Source organism: Arvicanthis niloticus (genome assembly GCF_011762505.2).
Source record: "Arvicanthis niloticus isolate mArvNil1 chromosome Y unlocalized genomic scaffold, mArvNil1.pat.X SUPER_Y_unloc_26, whole genome shotgun sequence".
In the NCBI taxonomy this organism is placed as follows: Eukaryota; Metazoa; Chordata; class Mammalia; order Rodentia; family Muridae; genus Arvicanthis; species Arvicanthis niloticus.
In genome coordinates, this window is record NW_023045017.1 from 24,015 (window position 1) to 46,301 (window position 22,287).

The 22,287-nt window shown below is 37.9% G+C and overlaps 1 protein-coding gene across 1 annotated transcript; it reads right to left on the minus strand.

Moving 5' to 3' along the window:
- Window positions 1–4,563: 4,563 nt before the first annotated feature.
- LOC117701279 (uncharacterized) lies at window positions 4,564–21,947 on the minus strand. Its single transcript, XM_076706216.2, has 16 exons — window positions 21,825–21,947; window positions 21,007–21,158; window positions 20,551–20,636; window positions 18,505–18,594; window positions 17,029–17,128; window positions 15,882–16,031; window positions 14,707–14,837; window positions 13,075–13,148; window positions 9,598–9,688; window positions 8,685–8,865; window positions 7,988–8,319; window positions 6,834–6,986; window positions 6,298–6,432; window positions 6,121–6,209; window positions 5,172–5,673; window positions 4,564–4,683 (listed from the first exon to the last, which is right to left on the minus strand). Exons 1-16 carry the CDS (start codon window positions 21,851–21,853, stop codon window positions 4,597–4,599), a joined length of 2,382 nt encoding a protein of 793 aa, XP_076562331.2. The 5' UTR covers window positions 21,854–21,947; the 3' UTR covers window positions 4,564–4,596.
- Between the last annotated feature and the right edge of the window lie 340 nt (window positions 21,948–22,287).

A 22,287-nucleotide genomic window follows, 5' to 3' on the forward strand; every position in this document is an offset into this window, starting at 1 on the left:
ACCTGGGAGGTACAGGCAACAGGAAAAAGCTCAAGATTATCCTCAGAGCTATGGAGACAAGAAGAAACCCTGTCTCAAAAATGTCCTAAAGTCAACACAATGATTCTGTGGGTAAAGGTACTTATAGCCAACACTAATCAGTTCAATCCCTGAAACCCACAGAGTGGATAAAGATAATCAACTGTCAAATTATCCTGTGATCTCCCAAAGCACACCTTGATATGCATGTATGTGTTCATGTGCACACACATAAATACACACACATTAATACATACAAATTTTAAATTTCTTATGGACTCTATAAAAGAATCTACTAAAAGTAAAAATGGAAGACAATCATAGAGTATATAACCAATGCCCAGAAACCTGCTGTAGGTCTTTCTGTGGGAAGATTGCATTTTGTATTTGACTGTGGGGATTGCAGCAGGAGATAATACAGAAGAAAAAATTTTCTACATGCTTCTCCTTATCACCAGAAATGTTAAATTAAATCTCCCTTGAAGATGGGGAGATCCAAGGGTCTGGTTCATGATCCCTCCCCCCATTTGTGATTTTCCAGAGAGAAATCTATGGATTTTTCAAAGACCTTCAAATCTGCCATGCATCCTAAGGATTTCTGGGAACAACAGTACAGGCAGAGAAATTTCTTATCAACAAATCTCTCACCTTAAGTATAAAAATTCACTGAAAAGACATGAGACAGCTGCCCATCCTTTATAAGAGTTCCCTTTTCAGGTTTCTCTATTTGTGTTTTGTTCTTCTATGTCCAATAGTGGTGCATAATTAACTACATGCTTTAATTATTTGCCAAAGTTCAAAAGTGCAAAATTTTATGGATGAATAATTACTGACACAGGGAAGCAGTCGTTATTTCAGAATAAACAGCCAGGAACTAATTGTGCTTCCAATTACTTAATTGAAAGTGTAGCAAATTCTGAATTTGTTTTATATTCAAAACAGATTTCATCCTTTTAAATTAAAAAATAATTTGAAATTTAAAAAAGTAAATATAAGATTTTATAAGCCATGGGGAATAATACCTAATTAGAATGTCAGTGAACCATTTGGAGCAGATGAGATGGAGCATTGGATTTTTGTTACAGCTGACAGATTGTATAAAATTGACAAAAACAGTGAAAGAAGACATGGGAATTTTTTATTGTGTTTCCAGAAAACACTTCAAGGCCAACTTTGAGTTTCTCCTTTTGCATATCAAATCTTCTATTACTTCCATGTAAGAAGGCTGTATAAATACAGAAGCCTACTTCTGATATACTGGATCTGAGTACTTCACATAGAAATATTGTGAAGATATTATTAAACAGTGACACCACATTTCTAGATAATGTCACCTGTAAGATGGCAGTTCTATTTGTAAAAACATGCGGGAAAATGGAGGGTTTTAAATTTTTCTTCAATGCATGTTACAGCTAAAAAGTCAGTCAGGTATCTGTATTTTAGGGTAAAAATAAGTAGCCATAAGTCATAGAATTATATATTAGGTAAAGAGGAAAGGAGAGAGAGACAGAGAGAGACAGAGACAGAGACAAAGAGAGAGACAGAGACAGAGAGAGACAGAGACAGAGAGAGACAGAGACAAAGAGAGAGACAGAGACAGAGAGAGACAGAGACAGAGAGAGACAGAGACAGAGACAGAGACAGACAGAGAGAGAGTAAGACAGTGAGTGAGACACAGAGAGAGACAGAGATAGAGAGAGAAAGAGACAGAGAGATCACCTATGGTATAAAGAATTTAGATAAAACTAAGTTCCAAGAACTAATCCATTTAATATAGAGAGGAATAGTCAGCAAGCAAGAGTAACAAGGAGAAGGTTCTTAGCCAGAGGAGGCAAAAGGGAAGTGGTTAGCAAATGAAACAACATTGCCATGAGCCAAAGAACATGGGAGTAAATGGGGGATTTGACAACATGCTGATTTTTATTTTCTTTGGTAAGAGCTGGTTCCATAAAGTGGTAGGCACGGAGGCTGCAGATGTGTGTGATAAAGATTATTGTGAGCAGGGAGAGAGAGAGAAATGAATGATGACAAGGGCTCATAAATTGAGTAGAGAACTGTCTTGCTAGACGAGAACACATGGATATCATCCAATATTGGATACTTGTCCCTCAACTGGAGCACAGGCAAGGAGGGCAAAAGACTGACTGTGGTAAGAGAACATAATGTCTGAAAAGGGTGAGAACAGAACACATGGGAAATATTAACTTGAAAGATCACAAGAAAGGCCACAATTCCTATGCTGTACACGCAGGGGCAAAAGATGACCAGAAATGAGTCTGACCACTTCCTATCTTGCTTGGGACTCTTGTGTCCAGAGTATCTTTGGCTCTACTGTCCCCTCTAAACACATCTTGAACTTCATGGTGCCTGGAGATACTTACTAAGCTGGAACCATTGCTCATACCCATCCAATGGCTGATATGTGGTGTGGTGTGGTGTGGTGTGGTGTGGTGTGGTGTGGTGTGGTGTGGTGTGGTGTGGTGTGGTGTGGTGTGGAATGGTGTTCTGTACTGTGCTGTGCTATGATGTGCTGTGCAGTGGTATGCTGTGGTAGCCTGTGTTGTTGTGTTAGTATGATGGTATGGTGTGGTTGGCAAGAACAGAAGAATCTGTGAGCATCAAGAAACAATGGGAACCTTCTTTATCTGTGCTTGTCTTGAGTTCCTGGTCCATGTGTAGGGCTTTGACAAGACGCCACCTTTAAAATAAGCACAGAAAGCACACACTGTGTGTTCTTGGACACCCGAAGCTATGGGAAGTTGATGTGAAGATGAATCTTAATTTATATTCTGGTCTTAAAAGGCCATTATACCTTTGGCTTGAGCCTGAGACCATACTATGTAGTATCACAGGCTGAACCTAAACCACAGCAATCCTGGAACCCAATGTGCAGAGCCTTTCCAATGGGTTCTTGCTGATGAAGGGAGCCACTAGCTAGTAAATCTTCCCTAATGTCTTGTGGTCAGGCCTAAGATGAACATGGGCTAATGAAGCAATATCAAATCTACTCATTTTTGCCTTTATCTCTCATTCATTTACTCTTTATTTTTTCCTTCTGCATGACAGGAGAAGAGACAAACAGGCATGTCCTAGGTCAGTGATTCTCAACCTTCTTAATATTGTAGTGACCCGCAACCATAAAATTATTTGTGTAGTTTTGCTAATGTCTCAGTATTTACCCAACAACCTAACAATGTGAGGGCAACTGTGCTCAGATGTCCCAGGGCTTCTTGAGGAGGTTATCACCAAGAACAGCCACACTCTAAACAGTGAAGTAACCCAGTTCTCTCCACAGGTGGCCTCTAATCTCCTGGGATTCCCATGTCTCTCCCTGAGACTTGCTCTCTCTGATTGCTGCATTCTGCAGTCCTGTGTTTGGGAGTAAAGTGTTCTGTTCTCCCATGTCCTATTCTGCAACAGAAGACCAAAGTACTAAAGTCCCTTTCAAAATCCAGAGCTATACCTGTGATTGTAAGAACTATAAGTGATATGTGGGAAGACAAAGGCAACTCCAAAGTCACTCTGCTACCAGGATGGTTGAGGAGCTATCATAAGCCACTTCCATACTCCTATCCTCAAAACCATAATCACCTCTCCAAGTCCTCATCTCCAAATCCATCACACTGGAGATTAAGGATCCCAGTGAATTTAGGGAGCACAGAAACTTTCCTTTTCTAACCCTCGGGCATAAACCGTGAGCCTAGAGGCATGCCAGATTATTCTTGGTTTTATTTCATTGGTTTGTTTACTTTAAAAGTAAAGCTGAGACAACACACACATAAAGACAAACCAAAAAGAAAGGCTGCACTCAGGAGGACAGTGTCTATACTCATAGCCACATGCAAGAGTAGCAGCCAGTGACATTTGTAAGTGTGGCAAAAAAAATGCTAATACACTAGGAAAAGGTATTGCATGAGATGTTTAGCTCTAAATGTGGGCTCTTCATCAGGACATAAGCACAGTCTACCAAGTCAGTAATATTCCTAGGATATCACAGTCAACAACACAGACATAAGACTTGTAGTTGAACATAGTGTTTATTAAGTAAATATGTATACTATTTTGAACAGATATTACTTGCTCACAATTGGGTAACCATTTAACATAGGATATCAAATAGCACCGGGCTACAGAAAAGAGATAGAAATAAAAAAAAAATAAACAAGGCCTCAGAATTTGGGAAAACTACATGATAGAACAGGTTTCCCCCCTGTCTTGCAATTCTATGGTATTTTAAATTTCATCAAGAAAAATATGTAGGACCCTGACACACTGCTCATGCCACAACAAAAGCACATCTGGATATAAATATACACAAAGTGGTGTTAAAAAAGCAGGGGCCAGGGATCACCTGTTATCACCCACCAAGTAGGATTTAACAGTCAACTTCTGCAGCAATATTTACAATAAACTGACTATGCTTAAGAATAACTACAAACTTAATTTGCAAGTAAAGCAGTATGACCCACCCACCCTCTCCCATCAAGGGACTCTCCCATTTTGTATGGCCCTTTGCCATGCAGACAGTGGAGGTCTGTCTTCAGCCTCATCTTCTGCTCATGGGTGAGGATTAGTGTCCTATTCAGCCTGAATGGAACCAGAGTGATCTTGTCCAGGGGGCAGAAAGCGTGGAATTTTCTCTCTTCGGTGGTCAAAAGAAACATGCTGAGAAAATAAAGGGGGGGGGTGAGAGTGGTAAAATTAAATGCTTGTCTAGAGCTCTTTCATTACATAATCTGTGCTGAGGAAGACAGAAAGACAGGATTGTACCTGAGAAACATCAATCTAACTCAGTAATATACAGATCCTAGTAGACACTGGTTTTACAAACCAATGAGTTCTACATGTGTAACTTCCTCAACTTGATAATACTTCAAGTCGGCATTTCAAGTAGAGACTATATTTCTAGTGTGTTTCCCTCATGAAGAAGAGGCCCATAATCCTTTGAAATGCAAAATAATAAAAGCTATAGAATATATCAACTTTTAATACTGATTCTCTCTTTGCCTGTAAACCCAAGAGTGGATCTTTACTAAATGATAATGTTCTGTAATGGGACCCATGATATTATTCTAAAGCTCCATAAAATTTTCTGAGGATTCCAGGCCATGTATTTTTAAATCAAGGTTTCCAGATGATTGAGAATCACCTACAGGTGACATTGCTGATTGGTGATATGATTCTGCCAATACTTGTTGTGACACCACTGATGCTTGACGTGATGGTGCAGATGCTTGATGTGACACTGCCAATGATTGACATCGAGGTGCAGATACTTGATGTGTCACTACAGATGTTTGACATAACATTCCAGATGCCTGACGTGAAGCTGCCAATGCTTGACATAACTGTGCAGATGGTTGACATTTTGATGCATACACTTGGATTAATGGTGCATATGCTACACTTATTGGTGCAGAAACTTGACATATTGGTACAGATTCTTTATGTATCGGTACAGGTACTATACATGATGGTGCAGATGCTGAACATGATGGTAAAGATGCTGGACATGACACTAATGATGCTTGACATGACAGTAATGATGGTTGAAATGAGGCTGCCAATGTTTGATGTAATCCAGTCATTTCTTGGAATGATCTTGATGAATGATGCAGAGGTGGAGGGGCACAATCAATAGGATCCTCCCAACATCTGTAAGAGAAGAAGTTTGGAGCAGTGACATAAGTCAAAGAATGATGGCTCATGAGAAATTCTCCATGCTACATATAACCTGACCCACATTTATATATTATTAGCTCTTCACAGCATGTAACAGAAATCTTACATCTACATCCCTGGTTTTCATAGCCAGTGCCTTCATTCCAAAATGTTAAAGAACAGACATGAAACTGGGGAATTACTCAGCTATGGTCAATAAAGTCTCTCTACAAACACCCTATGCAGAGACTCTGAACTTGAGCAATGAAGCCAACTAATTTCAAGGCTTAGATTTGAAGTCTCTCACTTTGAGGCTGTCTTATCTAGGCTTTCTGTGTGAAAGATCCTCCATTCTATTAATAGGTACTTAGATAGGCACTACTAGGCAGGAAAAAGGGAAAAGGTGATGGCCTCCACCCTTCTTCCCAATCTATCTCTCACCTATGTGTCTCATTTCGTGAATGCTGAGAATTGTCATTTCCAAAAAATTCCATGGTGGGTGACCCCACGTCATCTATAACAGTCACCACCTGTAGAAACCAACAGGCTTATTGTAAAAAAATTACAGGTATACCATACAACCCCGTCTTACATTTCAGGCTCAGACTATCCCTGTACCTGTTCTCCTCTATGATATCCACGAGGTCCTTGTCCTTGCCCAGTATGTTGCTGCCCAGGCCATTCATATTTTAAGTTTCGAAGCATTCCAGTACACTGGGAGAATTCATATTCACATTGTTCTTGTTCCCTATGCTACAGGTTTTGATGCATAAAAAAATAAACATAAAAGTAATTCAATGTCGGAAAAAGACACCGCCTCCCAAGAAATGAACTTAACATTCAAATGAATTCAAAAACAATAAAAGTCTGGTCTCTGTACATATGAGGCTATAGGAACTACTGACTGCTTTGCTAGCACAGTATTCAGGGACATGCCCCTGGGTTACAGACTTCTAAAAATCCAGAACACCCACACAAACATGTGTATATCATCTAGCCTATATTCAGGTCTACCTTGCACAGATACTTTTCACTTTCTGGGACCACTGAATTGCAACGTATGGAGTAGGCTAAGCCAAGTAAAGGAAGCAACCCAACATTTTTTTGAAAATGAAATGTTGTTTCAGTTATAAAAGTAAACTAAATTTCTATACCTCCTCTTCAATATCTGGGTAAGAAGGTTGTTCACCATAGAAGGATCTACTGATATTCAAATCATTGACCTCTGTCATCTTCACTCGTGGGCCACAGAGTTGGAAAAACTTTTCCCCCAAAAGTGGATGATGGTATTGATATGTTCTCTTTGGCTGCATTTGTAAGTACACAAAGTAACAAAGATCTGTTGTTAGTCTATGCTTTTCTTTAATGTACGAAACACAGTGGACATGGGGAGGGATTGCTTACCCAAGCCCTTAAGAAACCCCAGACATATAGATGTTACACTGGGCCCTGCTAAGACCTGCCTGGGCCATCACCTCCTGTACATAACCAGATTGCAGAACCATTACTCATTATTATAAGAATTAAAAATTATATCTACACTGAGAATTTAATTGTGTACTAATTCAAAAAGAAAAAAACCCAAAACATTTTTGTTTAAAAAACTTTTTTAAAAAGGATAAATGTATTCACATGCTTTTTCTTCTAAATAGTTCAATGAAATTTCCTGGTACTCCAAAAAAAAAAAAAAAAATCCCTGCAAGGCAAAAAGGCCTTTTCAAAAACAAAGATGCCAAGACTCAGGAATTTGCCATTGTCACATTGCTGGGGCTAAACTGAAACAACCATCTTTTAGGTTTTATTCTATGAAGATTGCCTGGGGAATTGGCGGTGGAGTATCTGCCTTTTGGATCTGTAAGAGATACAAACAATTCTGCATAACTGATAAAAACTCACTTCCTTGCTTGATCATCCTGCATATTTAAGAATCCTGCCTTTTAGAAAATCATTATTTAAATACATGGTTATATCCACAATCACAGATAGAAGAAATGAAGGCAAGCAGAAGAAAAGAAACTAGCTTATGCTGCTGTTTGCTGAGGAGAAGGTTGGGATAAGTCTTCAAAAGAGCTGCCCTCTCTTGAGATTTGCCCACACATGAGGAAAATCTGGACCAGTAGAAATCCAGTATTTTCATAGCAGCTCAACTTACTTCAACTATTCTCTGAAGCACAAAACATTCTTGTATATTTGAAAAGCTAGTAGATTAGAAACTATAAAGTTAACCTGGGCAAAGTGAATTTAAGCTAGCTTCTGGGTGCACAGCTTGTAATGGTGTGGTTGGACAAGATGGGGCAGCCTCAGATACCTTCTGATGTCCTTGTTCTTGACCCACAACGACTTCTTGAAACTTAGGGTCTTTCTTGTGTTCAGTATCTTCTGTTATTATACAGAAATCATCATCTGAAGAAGCATCATGACATGCAGAATATTCATCAATTACATGTTCCTTAGGATTGGATAGCTTTGCCTCTACCAAGGGTTTCTTCACATCCTCTTCAGTGCATTCTCCTTGTTCTGGAGTGGCCTCTGTGTCTTGGCTGTCATTTAGGAGGAACTCTGGACCTACTTCAAATTCTCTGTCTTGGGGCTCTAGCATATATTTTGGATCTATCTCATACCCCTGTCTAGATGTAGGGGCTAAGGAAGAAAGCACAGAGAAGATTGTGACAAAACAGTAAAATGTGCCAAAAAAGGAAAAAGCAAGTGAATAATAAGAATTCTATTGAATTCTTCCTATTGGAAGAGGGAGAATCTGCACATTTCTAATTGGGATTTCTAGAAGGTACAAGACTAGGGATTGATTGAATCTGTGAAGAGATATTTACCTTTATTGCTCTGAAATCATCATCTCCAAAATTTTACAGAAAACAGGCAAAGTTAGACTTGACATTTGTGATTTCACACCATTATAAACTGAGCACGGTTTTTATTTTAAAGCTTGCTATGCCCTTGAAGGTCATCCCATTTCTTTAGACCACATCCAAATAGCTAATTGTACCTACTTGATACTGGTGTTGTTGATGAAATATTTGTAGATGAAGAACTTGTGCTTGTCCTCATGCCAGTGCTTATGCTTGTAGCTGCACTTAATTCTGGGTTTATGCTTGAGTGAGAGGGTGTCCGGACCTGAATTAAGTCAAATGGCATTCGCTGAGTGGCTGCTTGAACTTCTACAATCTCAACCTGAATTTGCAACAGAAGATAACACACTTCACTTACAAGATAGAATAAGATAGGGATACTAGGAAAAACAGGCAGACCTGTCCCAAACCTTAGACATACCTCACAATATACTTCAGTAATTGAAGAAAGACCCAAAATCTTCACACACACACACACACACACACACACACACACACACACACACACACACACACACCTACACATCCTTAAAAATATTGTTGGGGTACTAAGCCTCAAAGAGGAAGTGGCCACTGATGGGTTTTCTCAGAGTTCCTACACATGTAAGGTAGGCTTCAAACACAATAAATGCCAAGTATGACATAATGTTTCAGGCTGATTAAATGGAAAATATCAGTACGAGTATTTTGGCTGTAAGAAAAAAATGAATTGTAGGACACTAGAATTTCTAAGGTTAAGGTTATAGAGCAAGTTAGGAGAATAAAAGAATAAAAGGAATAAAAGATGTCAGTTTTCCTTAAGCCTGCTTATGTTTTAGTCAAATATTATTTTAAACCATTTGTAGATGATCAACTTAGGGTCAGGATAAGCACAAGGACTATTCTAAGCATGGCAGTTACTTACAGTAAGGAAAAAAATAACAGAAACTGTCATGCTCATAAGACATTTATTGAAATGAAAGTCTTTCTATATTGATAACACACATTAACTAAATAATGATATAACAAGAATAAAGGCCCCAATGGTTCTCTGGGTGACTGCCAATGTACATACTTCTGTGCCTGCTTCAGGACACTCCTCCACATTCACAGCTTCAGCCTGAGCATCTGTTTGCATTTTGTTCCTACGGTGGCGTTTTCGAAGCCTTAATAAAGCCATAAAGAAATCATTATTAATATGTCTTTTGTGTATTGGTCAGGAAGCTTCCTCATTGCTGGATAACTTTCATAGTACTGGAAGGGGATTGAGGAAAGAAATTCATCAACAGGCTTACTAGCTGTGAACACTGTGATCAAGGATAATGCCTAGCATGACAAGACATGCTCATGTTTACAATCATGGCATTACAATGTTATAGGTGCAACCAACCAATTTCTGACTGGATTGATGGCCACACCACAGGAGAAAACACATAGGAACTGATCTGTGAAGCGTTAGGAAGAGAAGTTGGAGATTATATGACCTAAATACATTGTGTGAAATTCTTAAAGAATGAATAAAATCATATTGAAATTAACATTGTATAATGATATGTATGCATGGAAATACCATAAGTAAACCCACTACTTAAAATTAGGGGTTTTTAAAGTTAAAGTATGTCTAACTTTAAAATGTGCTGTGTCCTAGGATTAGAGGTTTAATTCTGTGGAAAAACACTTAGCCAACATAGTTTATGTTCTGGTTCTAAATCATACTCTAGTCTTGCAAAGACAAGAACACAAAAACAAGATATTATATTTATATTTGGGAGGTCAAGCAAGAAGAAATCCACCATCAGTACAAAATATGAGAAGTTGAGATATAGTAATATGTCTGACTGTAAAAAAAAATAAACAGCCAGGCAGTGGTGGTGCACGCCTTTAGTCCTAGCACTTGGGAGGCAGAGGCAGGCGGATTTCTGAGTTCGAGGCCAGCCTCGTCTACAGAATAAGTTTCAGGACAGCCAGGGCTATACAGAGAAACGCTGTCTCGGAAAAAAAGAAAAAAAAAAAAAAAAAAAGAAAGAAAGAAAGAAAAAAAACCAAACAAGATAATCTAACAGTAAATGTGCTAAGTGATATTTATGAGATTCTGATGGCATAAAGAAGAGTTAAAACAGGAAAAGCCAGTTAATGAGTTATTGAAGCCATCTGCATATATTATTTGGGCATGAAATGTACAATTTTTACTCTTACTGGTTTGATTTTCAGTGTAAAATAATTTAAACACAAGCATATTATTTACAATAGTTAACACTTAGAGAAAATTCTAACACAACACACACACATGTATGGGTGTACATATATACAACACACATGTTGATTTCTTCTTGAAGGTAGGATCTCACATATCCCAGGCTAGGCTTAAACTCAGTATGTTGTCAAGGAAGACATTAGAGTTTTTATTTTGGGGCTGGAGGAATGACTCAGCAGTTAAGAATACTGACTTCTCTTTCAGAGGCCCTAGTTTCAATTCCCAGCTCCCTCAATGGAAGCCTACACCTCTCTGTAACTCCAGTTACAGAGTATCTCACACCCCTCTCCAACTGCTGTTTTTCACTGGAGATATGTGGCTCACAGACATACATGTAGGCAAAATACACAGATAATGATTGTCTTTAAATTGCTCTATGTGCCCCCACCTCTCAACTCAGATATCACAGGCATATGCTGCTAGGTTTATGCTAGGCAAGCCCTCTGTCAACTGAGCTACATTCCCTGCCAGTGGAGAAACCCTTTTTTTTTTTTTTTAAAAAAAAAAAAAAAAAACGTGACAAAACACACATTTCAAACACTTCAATTAAAGCTTTCAATTCAAGGATTTCTGGTTGATTCAGATCATAAGATGATTACAATGATTTTAGTTCCCTTTGCATTTTTAGCCCTTTCATATTTACATATTTCTTTATATGCTGGTGACTTACTCTGGGGAAGCACTAAGATAACTCTCCAACCCCAAGACAGTTTGAGAACATTTTCATAGCTCAGAAAAGGTATTCCACTGTTCTAGCTACCATTCCTCTCTGTCCCCATCCACTCTGCACACAATACCTGGCCAGAGGCAACCTCTAATCCACCTTCTGCCTCTGTTGAGTTCTGTGTTGTGAATTTACAGATGAGCAAAATTCAGTTTGTCTAGGCAGGCTTCACAGCAGGTAGGCTTGGTGGCCAGCAGGCTTTGAACAGAGCCTTCACAGGCTTCTGATTGTAAGCCCTGGGTCTTAACAGACAACCATACAATACTCAGATTCCCCCTTGTTTTCAATTGAAACCAGTCACTGAAGTTTAAACACTTGACATCATCCTGGACTTTTTGTAAGCCCTGAGCCTTGGCTGCAAAATATTGTTACTTTTTATCCATCTGTTCCCAATCCTCATTCTTTTAAGGTAGTAAGTAACCTGGGACCCCTAGCTCTCCCATGTACTTCAGACATTAATCTATCTTTCACCTTAAATTTGCTTGGCTTTGCAGAACTGTCTTAAAGCCAAGCTTGCATTTCCTTTGAAAGCATAAGGCAATTTTTTGCCTTTGAATTGTCTTGCAGGCTGTGCATGGTGGCCCACTCATGAAACCCTGGAACATGGGAGGCAGAGGCATGAGGATCTCTGTGAGTTGGAGGCCAGCCTGCTTTATATAGTGAGTTCCTGGAAAGCCAGAAAATCTCTCTCTCTCTCTTCTCTCTCTCTCTCTCTCTCTCTCTCTCTCTCTCTCTCTCTCTCTCTCTCTCTCACTAACTCTTTCTCTCTAACTCTCTCTCTCACTATCTCTCTCTCTCTCTCTTTCTCTGTCTCTCTTTCTGTATCACTCTTTCTCACTTTCTCTTGCACTCAGGCTTTCTCTCTCCTTGAGCCTCTCTCCCCATTCTCCCTCTCCTTTTCCTTTTCCCTTTCCTTTTTTCTCCCTCTTGTCCCTCCCCTTTCCCCTCCTCTCTCCCACAAACAAACTGACAAATAATGTGACCTGCAGTAGACATCTTTACACCTGACAGCAAGTGAATGTTTTGCTCCATTGTCCTGTGTGGATGGAGCAGGATATAAGCCACTGCTGCATCATTAGGGAACAACCTCAGATGTATATTATGTGCTCTTTTCTGTCACTTTTTTCTAGAACCATTATTGGATTAATCTACGAAATGATGTAACAGACAGTAGTTAAACCATTCCTTCCATACATTAAAATGTACAGATCTGGAAACTGGAAGAGGTATTGGTGGTGGGCTACTCAAATACACATACAGATGTATGTAGGTAGGTAGGTAGGTAGGTAGGTAGGTAGGTAGGCAGGAAGGTAAGTGAGAGAAAAATAGACAGAAAGGCAAGGAAAATTCTGTAGTTTTAAACATAATTTGACTATGTTAAAAATTAAAAATAAAAAACCATTTATCAATGTTCATTCTGTTGGAAGACAATAAATTATATTAAATGATATGGTAGGTTCAGAACAGCTAATTGGTCATTTTAAAACTCTTAATCTTTCTTATTTTGGCTTTATTTAGCAAAAAAAAAAAACTTGTTTCAGCTCTGCATTATTTACAACCATGATACCTCTTACCTATGGTGTTGTAAAGTACTGTCATCATCAGAATCATCATCTACAGCATTTGTTTGAATGTTAACTGGTTGTGCCTGCAAAAAATTAGCATCATCAGTTGTCACCATTTTAGCATCTCTGAGAATCAAATCTACAGCTTTGTACAGAGAAGAGTTACACCTTCTTCTAACCCCCTAATTGGCATTAAATGTACCTATGTACTAGAAAAACTTGACATTTCTAACATGCATTATATATTCAAGTTAATCCAAGTGTCACGTCGGTGTGAAAAAATTGCTAGGTTTACAGGTACAAAAACATCTTATGCACATACAGTGGTTTAGTCCAACACTAGTAGATCAAGGAATTTCACTTTGATTCAAGTTCACTGCTTGCTACTTTACACCCTCACACTATAAAGACTCCTCTGACTGCTATCTCTGTTCTCTTTAATTTGTTTTCCAAAATATCAACTGGTATAGAAACAATATCCTTTAGGCACAGAGAGAAAAACTGGAGGAAATCACAAATAGACTTTCTGGTGCCATGATGGAGACTAGTGAAATATGGGTGGGACAAAAAAAAAATTGTTTTCTCTTTCTCAGAATAGGAAACAGATCTTGGGGCTGAGTCATCCTGTATATTAGAAGTCTACATTCTTGTGGCAGAAGATGAAACTCAGATCCCAGAGGGTTGGTATGAAGGAAGAGTGAATGAGGCAATCAAATCAGACAACATCCTTCAGTCTTCTCCTCTATACAACTTTCCACACTCTCTTCAATATGGAAAAGTGGTTTGTTCTGAAATTGAATCTAGGAGTGATCTACTATGGCATCACAATAGAAACCTGGTCTACAGCCAAACAGAGCTGTTTATATAGGCTGCTAACACTACCCAGTCTTCAATGTTCTAGTTAGCCCTGTATCCATTCATTCCAAATCCTGGAGTTTCCATCCCCATGACTAAAATCAACCCAAATTCCTGCCATTCACATCTGGTTATCTCCATTCTTGTTTCTTTATACTTCATGTTCCACATTCAAAGCAGCCTAGGGATTTCAGTCTAGATCATACTCTGCTTAGCATAAATTCTGTATGTATTACTACAGTGAGCAAAGTTCTGCACAATCTATCACTTTCCTGTCTCCACCATCCCCTTCACTCTTTCCCTTATTTGAGTCACATAAGCAATTTTATTCCTTCAAACTCTCCAAATTGAGGTCAGTGCACTCTCTGTATAGACTGCCTTTGTTAGACTTGGGGGTACCCTATTCAAAACACAAATCACCAGCTCACTTTCCCATGACACCTTTTATCAGTGCCTTGTCTGTTAGCTGCCTGTATGTGATTCCCTGGTACTTACTGCAGTATCTAGGACATGAAAAGTATTTCATGTCATTGAAAATACAAACTAAATGATTTTCAGTCTAACACATGAATTTTAATAACTAGCTTTTCCTTTGGCCTGTAAAAAGCCTTTACAATCAAGTACCTAAGGTTGTGAGGGAGGGAGGACATGAAAATTCACTTTATAAAACTAATATACAAGTTGTTCTTTCTTTGCTGAATACTAAATGTATGTACACGGATGTCCAGTAGCTGGAAGAGAAAATGCTGTGCCCATCAATAAGAGAGAGATATAGAGCATACTCACTGTCTCATCCGGCGTACGTAGAACAGAAATGTTTCCCACAACATAGTACTTTTCCTCCCATAACAGCCTTGGAGCAGAAGACCAAATCTTTCTGCTATTAGGACCGAAGTTTCCAAAAAATACAAATGACTCTAAGGGTGACAGACATAATGGCAATTAAATCAGAAGCAATCCTGGCTAAGAGAGCAGGCAGACAACTTCCACATCACAATGCTGTTTGTCACCTCACTGGCAGTTTTCAAGATTCTGAGCCATGGACTTCTCTTTATCTCCCTTCCCTTCCAGCTAAGATCCCCAGTTTCCCACATGGTCACCACTAATATATGAGGCATGCATCCTGAAAAATCAAAGGTGTGATTTTTGTGCTGATGTCAATCTTTTTCTTTTGACCTATGGATTCTTGAGTTAGTCTCTAAAAGAAATAGTGTTTGTGTGTGTGTGTGTGTGTGTGTGTGTGTGTGTGTGTGTATTCATGCATCTGTCCAAGTGATTTTTAATGATATTTCACCTTTAACTTTCAAGAAAGAAAGAGGAGAAATATTTTAACACGCATTTGTGTACCTGAAGCAAAAAGTATTATACCTTACCTCTGATTAACTCAGATATTTTAAGGGTCAATTTTAATTTTATATCTTAATTTCTAGGCTTGTACTTCCTTAACCCTCAAAAACTAGGTTTCATACTACACCTGACATAAATGTTATCTGTTGAAAAATTTAGGTGAAATGATTTCTTTCCCCAGGTCAGTGTATAGAGATTTAGAGTTTATATTCTATATATTGGCCCTTGATATAATGTTAGAATTCTAGACTCCAGTGAATCTAATTTGTGGTATGGTTTACAAACTACAAAATCCATCTGTAACTTATTCAAGTTATTCATGGAGCTCCCTTTAAGCTATTCAGTGCATTAAACATTTTTTGGATTAGGTTTTTAAAATTATTTTGTTTTGTCAGAGGAGACATCCACATCCTCAACCTATATAATCATCCATGTTTCTTTATGACCTCACCTTATAAATTTCAGTATTTTTAAATATCTAATGTAGTCAGAAATTGTGAGTGTAGCAGTATCAGGTATTTCACAGTGACAGTAATACAAGAATTAGTATGCTAGCAATCAGGGAATACAGCACTCATGGACATCATGTAAGTATCATCATCTGGGTTGCTTACCATCATAAGAATCCTGTAGGTACAAGATGAATTTCACGTACTCATATATATGTCTCCCTTGGTACATGGTCCTGTAACAATATGTGTCCTGGCCACTCTGACCTACATTTCCTTTTCTTATATAACAGCAAAATTCGATTAGGCTTCCCACTAAAGAGAGCAAGATACAAGTAAAGTTACGTAGTCTGATGGATTATTTCAGACAATAATAGTCTTCCTTAGTCAAGACAATATTGTAAAGAACACAACTTTCTTTCCATAAATGCTGGTCCTCAGAAGAGATATCATTCTTATATCCATAAAATAGGCACTAGCTGGAACACAATACACTAGTATTTGTATAGCACTGCTAAAATTTGAGAAAGGCTGCTGTAATTATGTTTTATTGTAAAGACTAAGACAGGGTGGGATGATTTCTCAATTAATTAATTTTATTGACTCTTTTAGAATTTCATATATGCATGTGATATATTTTGATCATGTTCCCATTCCCTCCAACTTAGCTCAGATCCAGTTCCACATCTCCACTCAGTCCTTCCTAACTTTGTGTCCCCCAAAATACACAATTCCAATGTGTACTACCCATATCCTTCCACTAGAGCAACAGTTCTCAGCCCTTTGGGGGTAGAACAACTCTTTCATAGGAGTCACCTAAGACCATGTACATATCAGATATTTACATTACCATTCAAAACAGTAGCCAAAGTACAGTTATGAGGTAGCAATGAAAATAAATTTATGGTGGGGGGTTACCACAGCATGAGAGACTGTATTAAAAGGTCTCAGCATTAGGAAGGTTGAGAACCACTGCTAGGGGCTACATCCTTAGAGGTACCCCACCCTTCCTCCCACGGCATCCATCAGCTCTCTTGAACTCTTCCACTGCGTGTGAGGGCTCATCATCTGAGAGTAATGTCCTATTGAGCTCCTCCATAATTATCTAGAGGAAATAATTTTTAGTGTGAGAAATGTACTATTTGAAATTATAGGCTATTAACTTAAATAGATATATTATCAGCAACTACACTGATTTCTTTTCAAAAACTACTAAGGTGTAAGAGAGCAAGGAATTGTTCAGCTAAGTATTACTTTTCACACACAATTCAAAAATTAAATTAAAAGAGAAAACAAAACCATGTATGCATACCTATATTTGCCAATGGAAGATTTAGAATGATCTTCTCAGATATGTCATCCTTTTGTTCATCATGAACAAGATTTAATAGGCTCGTCCCAATTATATCTTCCTAGGGAGCAGGAGAAAGAACAGATTTTGCTTTAAATACTAATACCATTAGTCTGCTCTGTATCCTTGCCATAGGTGTTTAGTGCTGCCCATGCCATTTATAGCTATAGGTGCAGTGCTTCAGGCAGTTTGCATTACCCTCTAGCAATTACTCCACATTACAATCCATTCTGTCCACAGTTTTCCTGTGAATTATCTCCCTCAAGTAGTTGGATTCTTCCCTACCCATTTCATAGACCTCAGATGCTGTAATCCTCACCCTGTCTTGTTTCCCTCTTTGCTATGAGCCTGGAAAAAATTCTCAGCTCCTCACCCATAACTTTGTCTCCAGTCTTGAACCAAGCAAGTGTATCTGGATGGAAAACCCCACACAACTGTGCCACACAACCTTGCCAGTAAACTGTGCCACACAACCATGCCACAGAACCATGCCACAGAACCATGCCACACAACCAGTGACTATACAACTCTGCCAGAAAGCCTTTCCCCTGACTCTGCACTTTCTCACTCTTCAATGTGAATCCTTTCTTGTTTGCACCTTCCTCACACTTTCAAGTCCCATGCCCTCTCTACATTTTAATTTATCCTTGTTTATTTTGATGGAAAAAGTTCAACCCTTCCCCCTGTACCATAAAGGGACACTTATCTTTTCAATAAAAATATTTTCATTGGTCCATATATCAAATGGAATGCCCTGAGTCCAAGAACAACCTGAGGCTACATAAGGAGTTTTGGGGCGGGCTGAACTATAGAATGCTACCTTATCTTGCCAAGAAAGAAAGGAAAAAAGAATGAAAAAAAGAAAGAAAGCCATAGTGAAACCCAATTATTTTGTGTGTTAATTTTTTTAAAGGAGTTTGAGAAAAGATAAAAATTAAAAATTCAACAAATTTGATGTGAAATATAAAGAACCAAGGGGTGTTACCTATTCTTCCATTGGTGGAAGAGAGGTGGCATCATTACAAATAGAATCATTTGGCTGGAGACTAGCTCAGTAGGTGTATGCTCACCTGATATCGACAAGACCTTTCCTTATATCAGGAATGAAAGCACAAGCACTCAGTCATTACAAAAGAAGTCAGGCATTAACCCTGCTCAGTGCCATTTTCTGAGACTCTTAACAAGAAGCATGTTTTATTTTTCTGACAGACATTTCATCTTAGACACACATGAGAGGAGTGGATAGGGTGAGGGAAGAGTAAGAACTTTTGCCGGAATCCCAGCATGTTTTTATTGACTAAACACTGAAACTAGTAGAGAAGATGATGTCACAGAGTCATAGCTGAACACCAATGACTTATATATGAGCATAAAAAGAAATAACTCATGAACAACAATCCAGAATGACCAATTTCCCCAAAAACTGCAAGAACTTACTGGAAGATAGCCAAGAAGAGGTGTCACATTCTGGGATACAAAAACAACTTTTCCTTCTATGTTCAGTACAATTGAAATATTTTCAAATGACTAATAAAGACAGAATAATAACATAATTAAATAGTGGAACAATAATAAAATGATAGCTTTATTTCTGAGTGTATAAATTATTAGAATAGAACACAGAAAATGTATTGCATTTCTTACATATCTATAAAGTAGGCACATCCTTAATTAAAATTCTATTATTCTGCCTCCTACACAGAATCTACTTCACCTTAAGCATGAGATATTTATCAATGATGTGCCACTTGGACAAACATATTTCAGTGTACCCAAAATCAATAACTAAACTTTCCATCTCACACTAGAAATATTCATTTCTTAGTGTAGATGGTCACACTTTAAATATGTTTAGTACTTGAATGCTAAACGTTTTTAAAGACACATTCATTTATACTTAGCCTAGTGTTCAACTTAAAAATATAGTTAGTGCTATCAATTTTCTAATGTATAATGGTGTGAAGTCAGGTTTCCCAGAAGGTGAAATTTAGAGCATGTGAAATACCAAAATGTTGTCCAGAAAAAGGAGATGTGGATACCTGTGTGCCTGCCTCAGTATCACCTCTAAGAAGAGGACAAATAAAGCGGGGCTCTCCTAGGAATTACTGCTAATGCAATGTACTCATTCATTTAAATTTAGAGTTGTGATCCAGATACTGATTGTGTGATCCTCAATTCCAATATTTATTTTAAAGCAGTACTTCATTAACCTATTCTGCAATAAAATGATTATTTTAAGAAACAAGCTCATAGAATTCATACAAGTAGATAGTTGCAAGTAACAGTACCTCATTGTAAACACAAAATGACAATAAGTCCTTAGAAAGAAGCAATACTGGTGATGAATCTCTGATAAAGTGAATTGTACAATAAAAAAGCACAAACGTTTTAAAATATTTTTATTTTGTGTGTATGAGTGGATTTCCCAGCATATGTGTCTGTGTACCATGTGTGTACCTGGTACCCATACAGGCAAGAAGAAGGCATCACATCCTCTGTAGCTGGAACTACAGACCATTGTGAGCTTCAGTGTGAGTGCAGAGAATTAAACCTACCTCCTCTGCAAGAGCAGCCAGTACTCCTATGTGATCATGAATATCTTCATACCATAATCATTAGTGAAACAAAAAATTAGTTTCAAATATTCTCTTATTACCTGTTGTGTTTTGGAACTTCTTTTGAGTTTATCCTTGCCCAAATGTTCATGCAAGAGAAGATATTTGTAGCACATAAATAGCAACTGACCACCTCCTAGAATCATTGTGTTAATCAAAAATTGTATCCTACTTTTGCTGAGTATTGAATTCAGGATTACCCACATGTAATTACCCACAAGTGCTATTATTGAGCTAACAACCCCCAGCTAAATTGAAAAACAAAATCGTCAACTTTTTTTCAAGAGTCAAAATATGAAAACAATGTGTCCCTGTTTCCACAGGCACTAAAATTATTTTTTTCCCATTTTTGTGCTTAAAAACAGCTGTGATCATACTTGCAACATATTTGTGCCATAAAAAATCTTCTCTAAGAAAAGGTTTTCCAGGGAAGTTACTAATACCAGACAGAAGCTAAAAGGTTGGAGAAGAGTGACTCTCACAGTTTCACAGCACACAGCCTGCATTTTTGCCTACAAGCATCTCTGCAGTTGATAGTCAGCTTCTGGAATAGTTTAATATGCATTTGGTTTCATAAAAGTATTGACAGATTTCAAATGAGATATTCTGAAGCCTCTTCACAACACAAATTTCAATATAAGATACCTACCTACCTACCTTGTGTTTTTAAATAAAAGTGCTTGAAAGGATAAAAGATGCCTGCACATGGTTTAGGTTTCCATCTAAGAGTGTGTATTGTTATAATATTTGCTTTGTTATTGTTTGAAAACTTGTTCTTTTCCAGCTGTGCTTTGAAATGTGATGTAGTGCATCTTGCATTCTAGGTGATCAACATGTAAATGAAAACAACAAATTAAAAGACCCTTACCTGAAGAACCGTCTTATGGTATTCTTCATAGGTATTAAAAACAGGAACTGTGTTTTGTTCATAATTTGTTTGTACATTGAACATTCCTTTGCATAAAAGAAATGACAGGTGTTAAATTAAGATAACTAATGATATTAGAATTCTCAGCTTATAATTTAGAGAAATACTTTGTTAGTTTGGTAGGGGGTGCTTATGTGTTCCATTACTCATGTGTAGAGATTCAAAGACAACTTTGGGGGGTTGAATCTCTCCTTCCATCTTTATGTGAGCTCTGTGAAAGTGATGAGAACAAGGTGTGTGTAGAACTCGTGAAGTAGGGTGCTAGCAGCTATAGGCATTTTGAAGAGGGTTAAAGAAGAAATGCATTGTAAGGGAGTGGGCACGGCCTAGAAAATATATTTGGAAAGTTTAGCCACAAAGAGTGCATAGAATCAGGGAAATGGACCTAAGTCAAACCTCTTTGAGAAGACAGAGAGGCAATAGCAGGCTGCTCTCTGGGTCTCTTTCTAGATGATCCATATCCAAGTCTATTCATCAGTTTCTGAAGTCTCTTCAGCAAATTGCAAAGATCTTCATGGGTTATCCTCTGGCATGGATTAGAGGCACCACTAATTTACAGAGAAATAAACATGAGCTTTATGTATGATAAAGCTGAGGCTAATTACTGATATAGTGCCCCAAAAGTGGACTAAGATGACAGAAAGACAGATGTTTTTCATTCATATAACATCCAAGGTCTTCATTATACACTATAACTACTGTGGCAGGATATGTCAGAAAATGGCCTTAATCCCAGTACTCCGGTGAGATGGCAGAAGGATTGTGGATTTGATGCAAGTCTTGGGCTAAGTATCATGAGCTATTTTCCAAAATAAATGATAAATGAACAAGCAAACAAATAAGATCTATTTCTATTAAAACAATAACATGAAAGTCAATGTTCCCACCCTTTGATTGTGAGGCTGTTAAAAGTAAAAACCAATCCATTTCCATGTCTTCCCAGTACAGCCTAATACAATGTCTGGCACTGTTGTTTAGCAATCACTTAAGTTAAACCTGAATTAGCTTGAGTGAAATAGCAAGACTTAGCTTCCCTTCTGTTCTCACCTGCTTTAACAGTAATTCTTACCAGGTCTTACAATGAAACTGGGGGAAGAGAAGACCCACGGAAGAGACCAAAATACCCTCAACTTCCCTGACAAAGTTTGTCTACATATGACATAACAACAGAGGTCAGAACACAAAGCTTTGCCAATTGTATTACAAATTCTTACCTCCTCATTTTTTGTGTATTCCTCTCCATTTTTTTCAGTCGGTTAAAGGTGGATTCTAAAACCAAATAAGACCATTATTTACTAATTAAACATCTTTGTACAATCTATTGCATCTCCTTGCTGTAGCTGTCTTATGTCCATCTTGCTCTATGCCTGATAATCATCTTATGTCTTTGTTTGCATGTATCCTGTTGTTATCTTGAGTCTATCTCCCATCAAAGGATCTCCTACACTGCAGCTATTCTGAGTCTATCTTCCATTTATGGATCGTCTATACCCCAGCTATCATGCGCCCTTGTTTCATCTATGAATCATCTATGTTCTAGATAGCCTGTGTCTCTCCCTATCATATTCCCTCTACCTATCCTGTGTTTAAATTTCATCTGTCAATTATCAAATAGTTCTCCTGTGTCTACATTATCTCTATTATCTTCCACCAATCAGTCATCTATCTTTCTACACA

What these genes read in the sequence shown, in the direction of transcription:
- LOC117701279 (XM_076706216.2), bottom strand. Translation starts at nt 21,853, where the DNA reads ATGGAGAGGAATACACAAAAAATGAGGAG. An exon ending in AGTACTTTACAACACCATAG is followed by an intron (nt 9,689 to 13,074) that starts GTAAGAGGTATC and finishes GGCTTTATTAAG; the next exon opens with GCTTCGAAAACGCCACCGTA. An exon ending in TCACGAAATGAGACACATAG is followed by an intron (nt 5,674 to 6,120) that starts GTGAGAGATAGA and finishes CTTCTCTTACAG; the next exon opens with ATGTTGGGAGGATCCTATTG.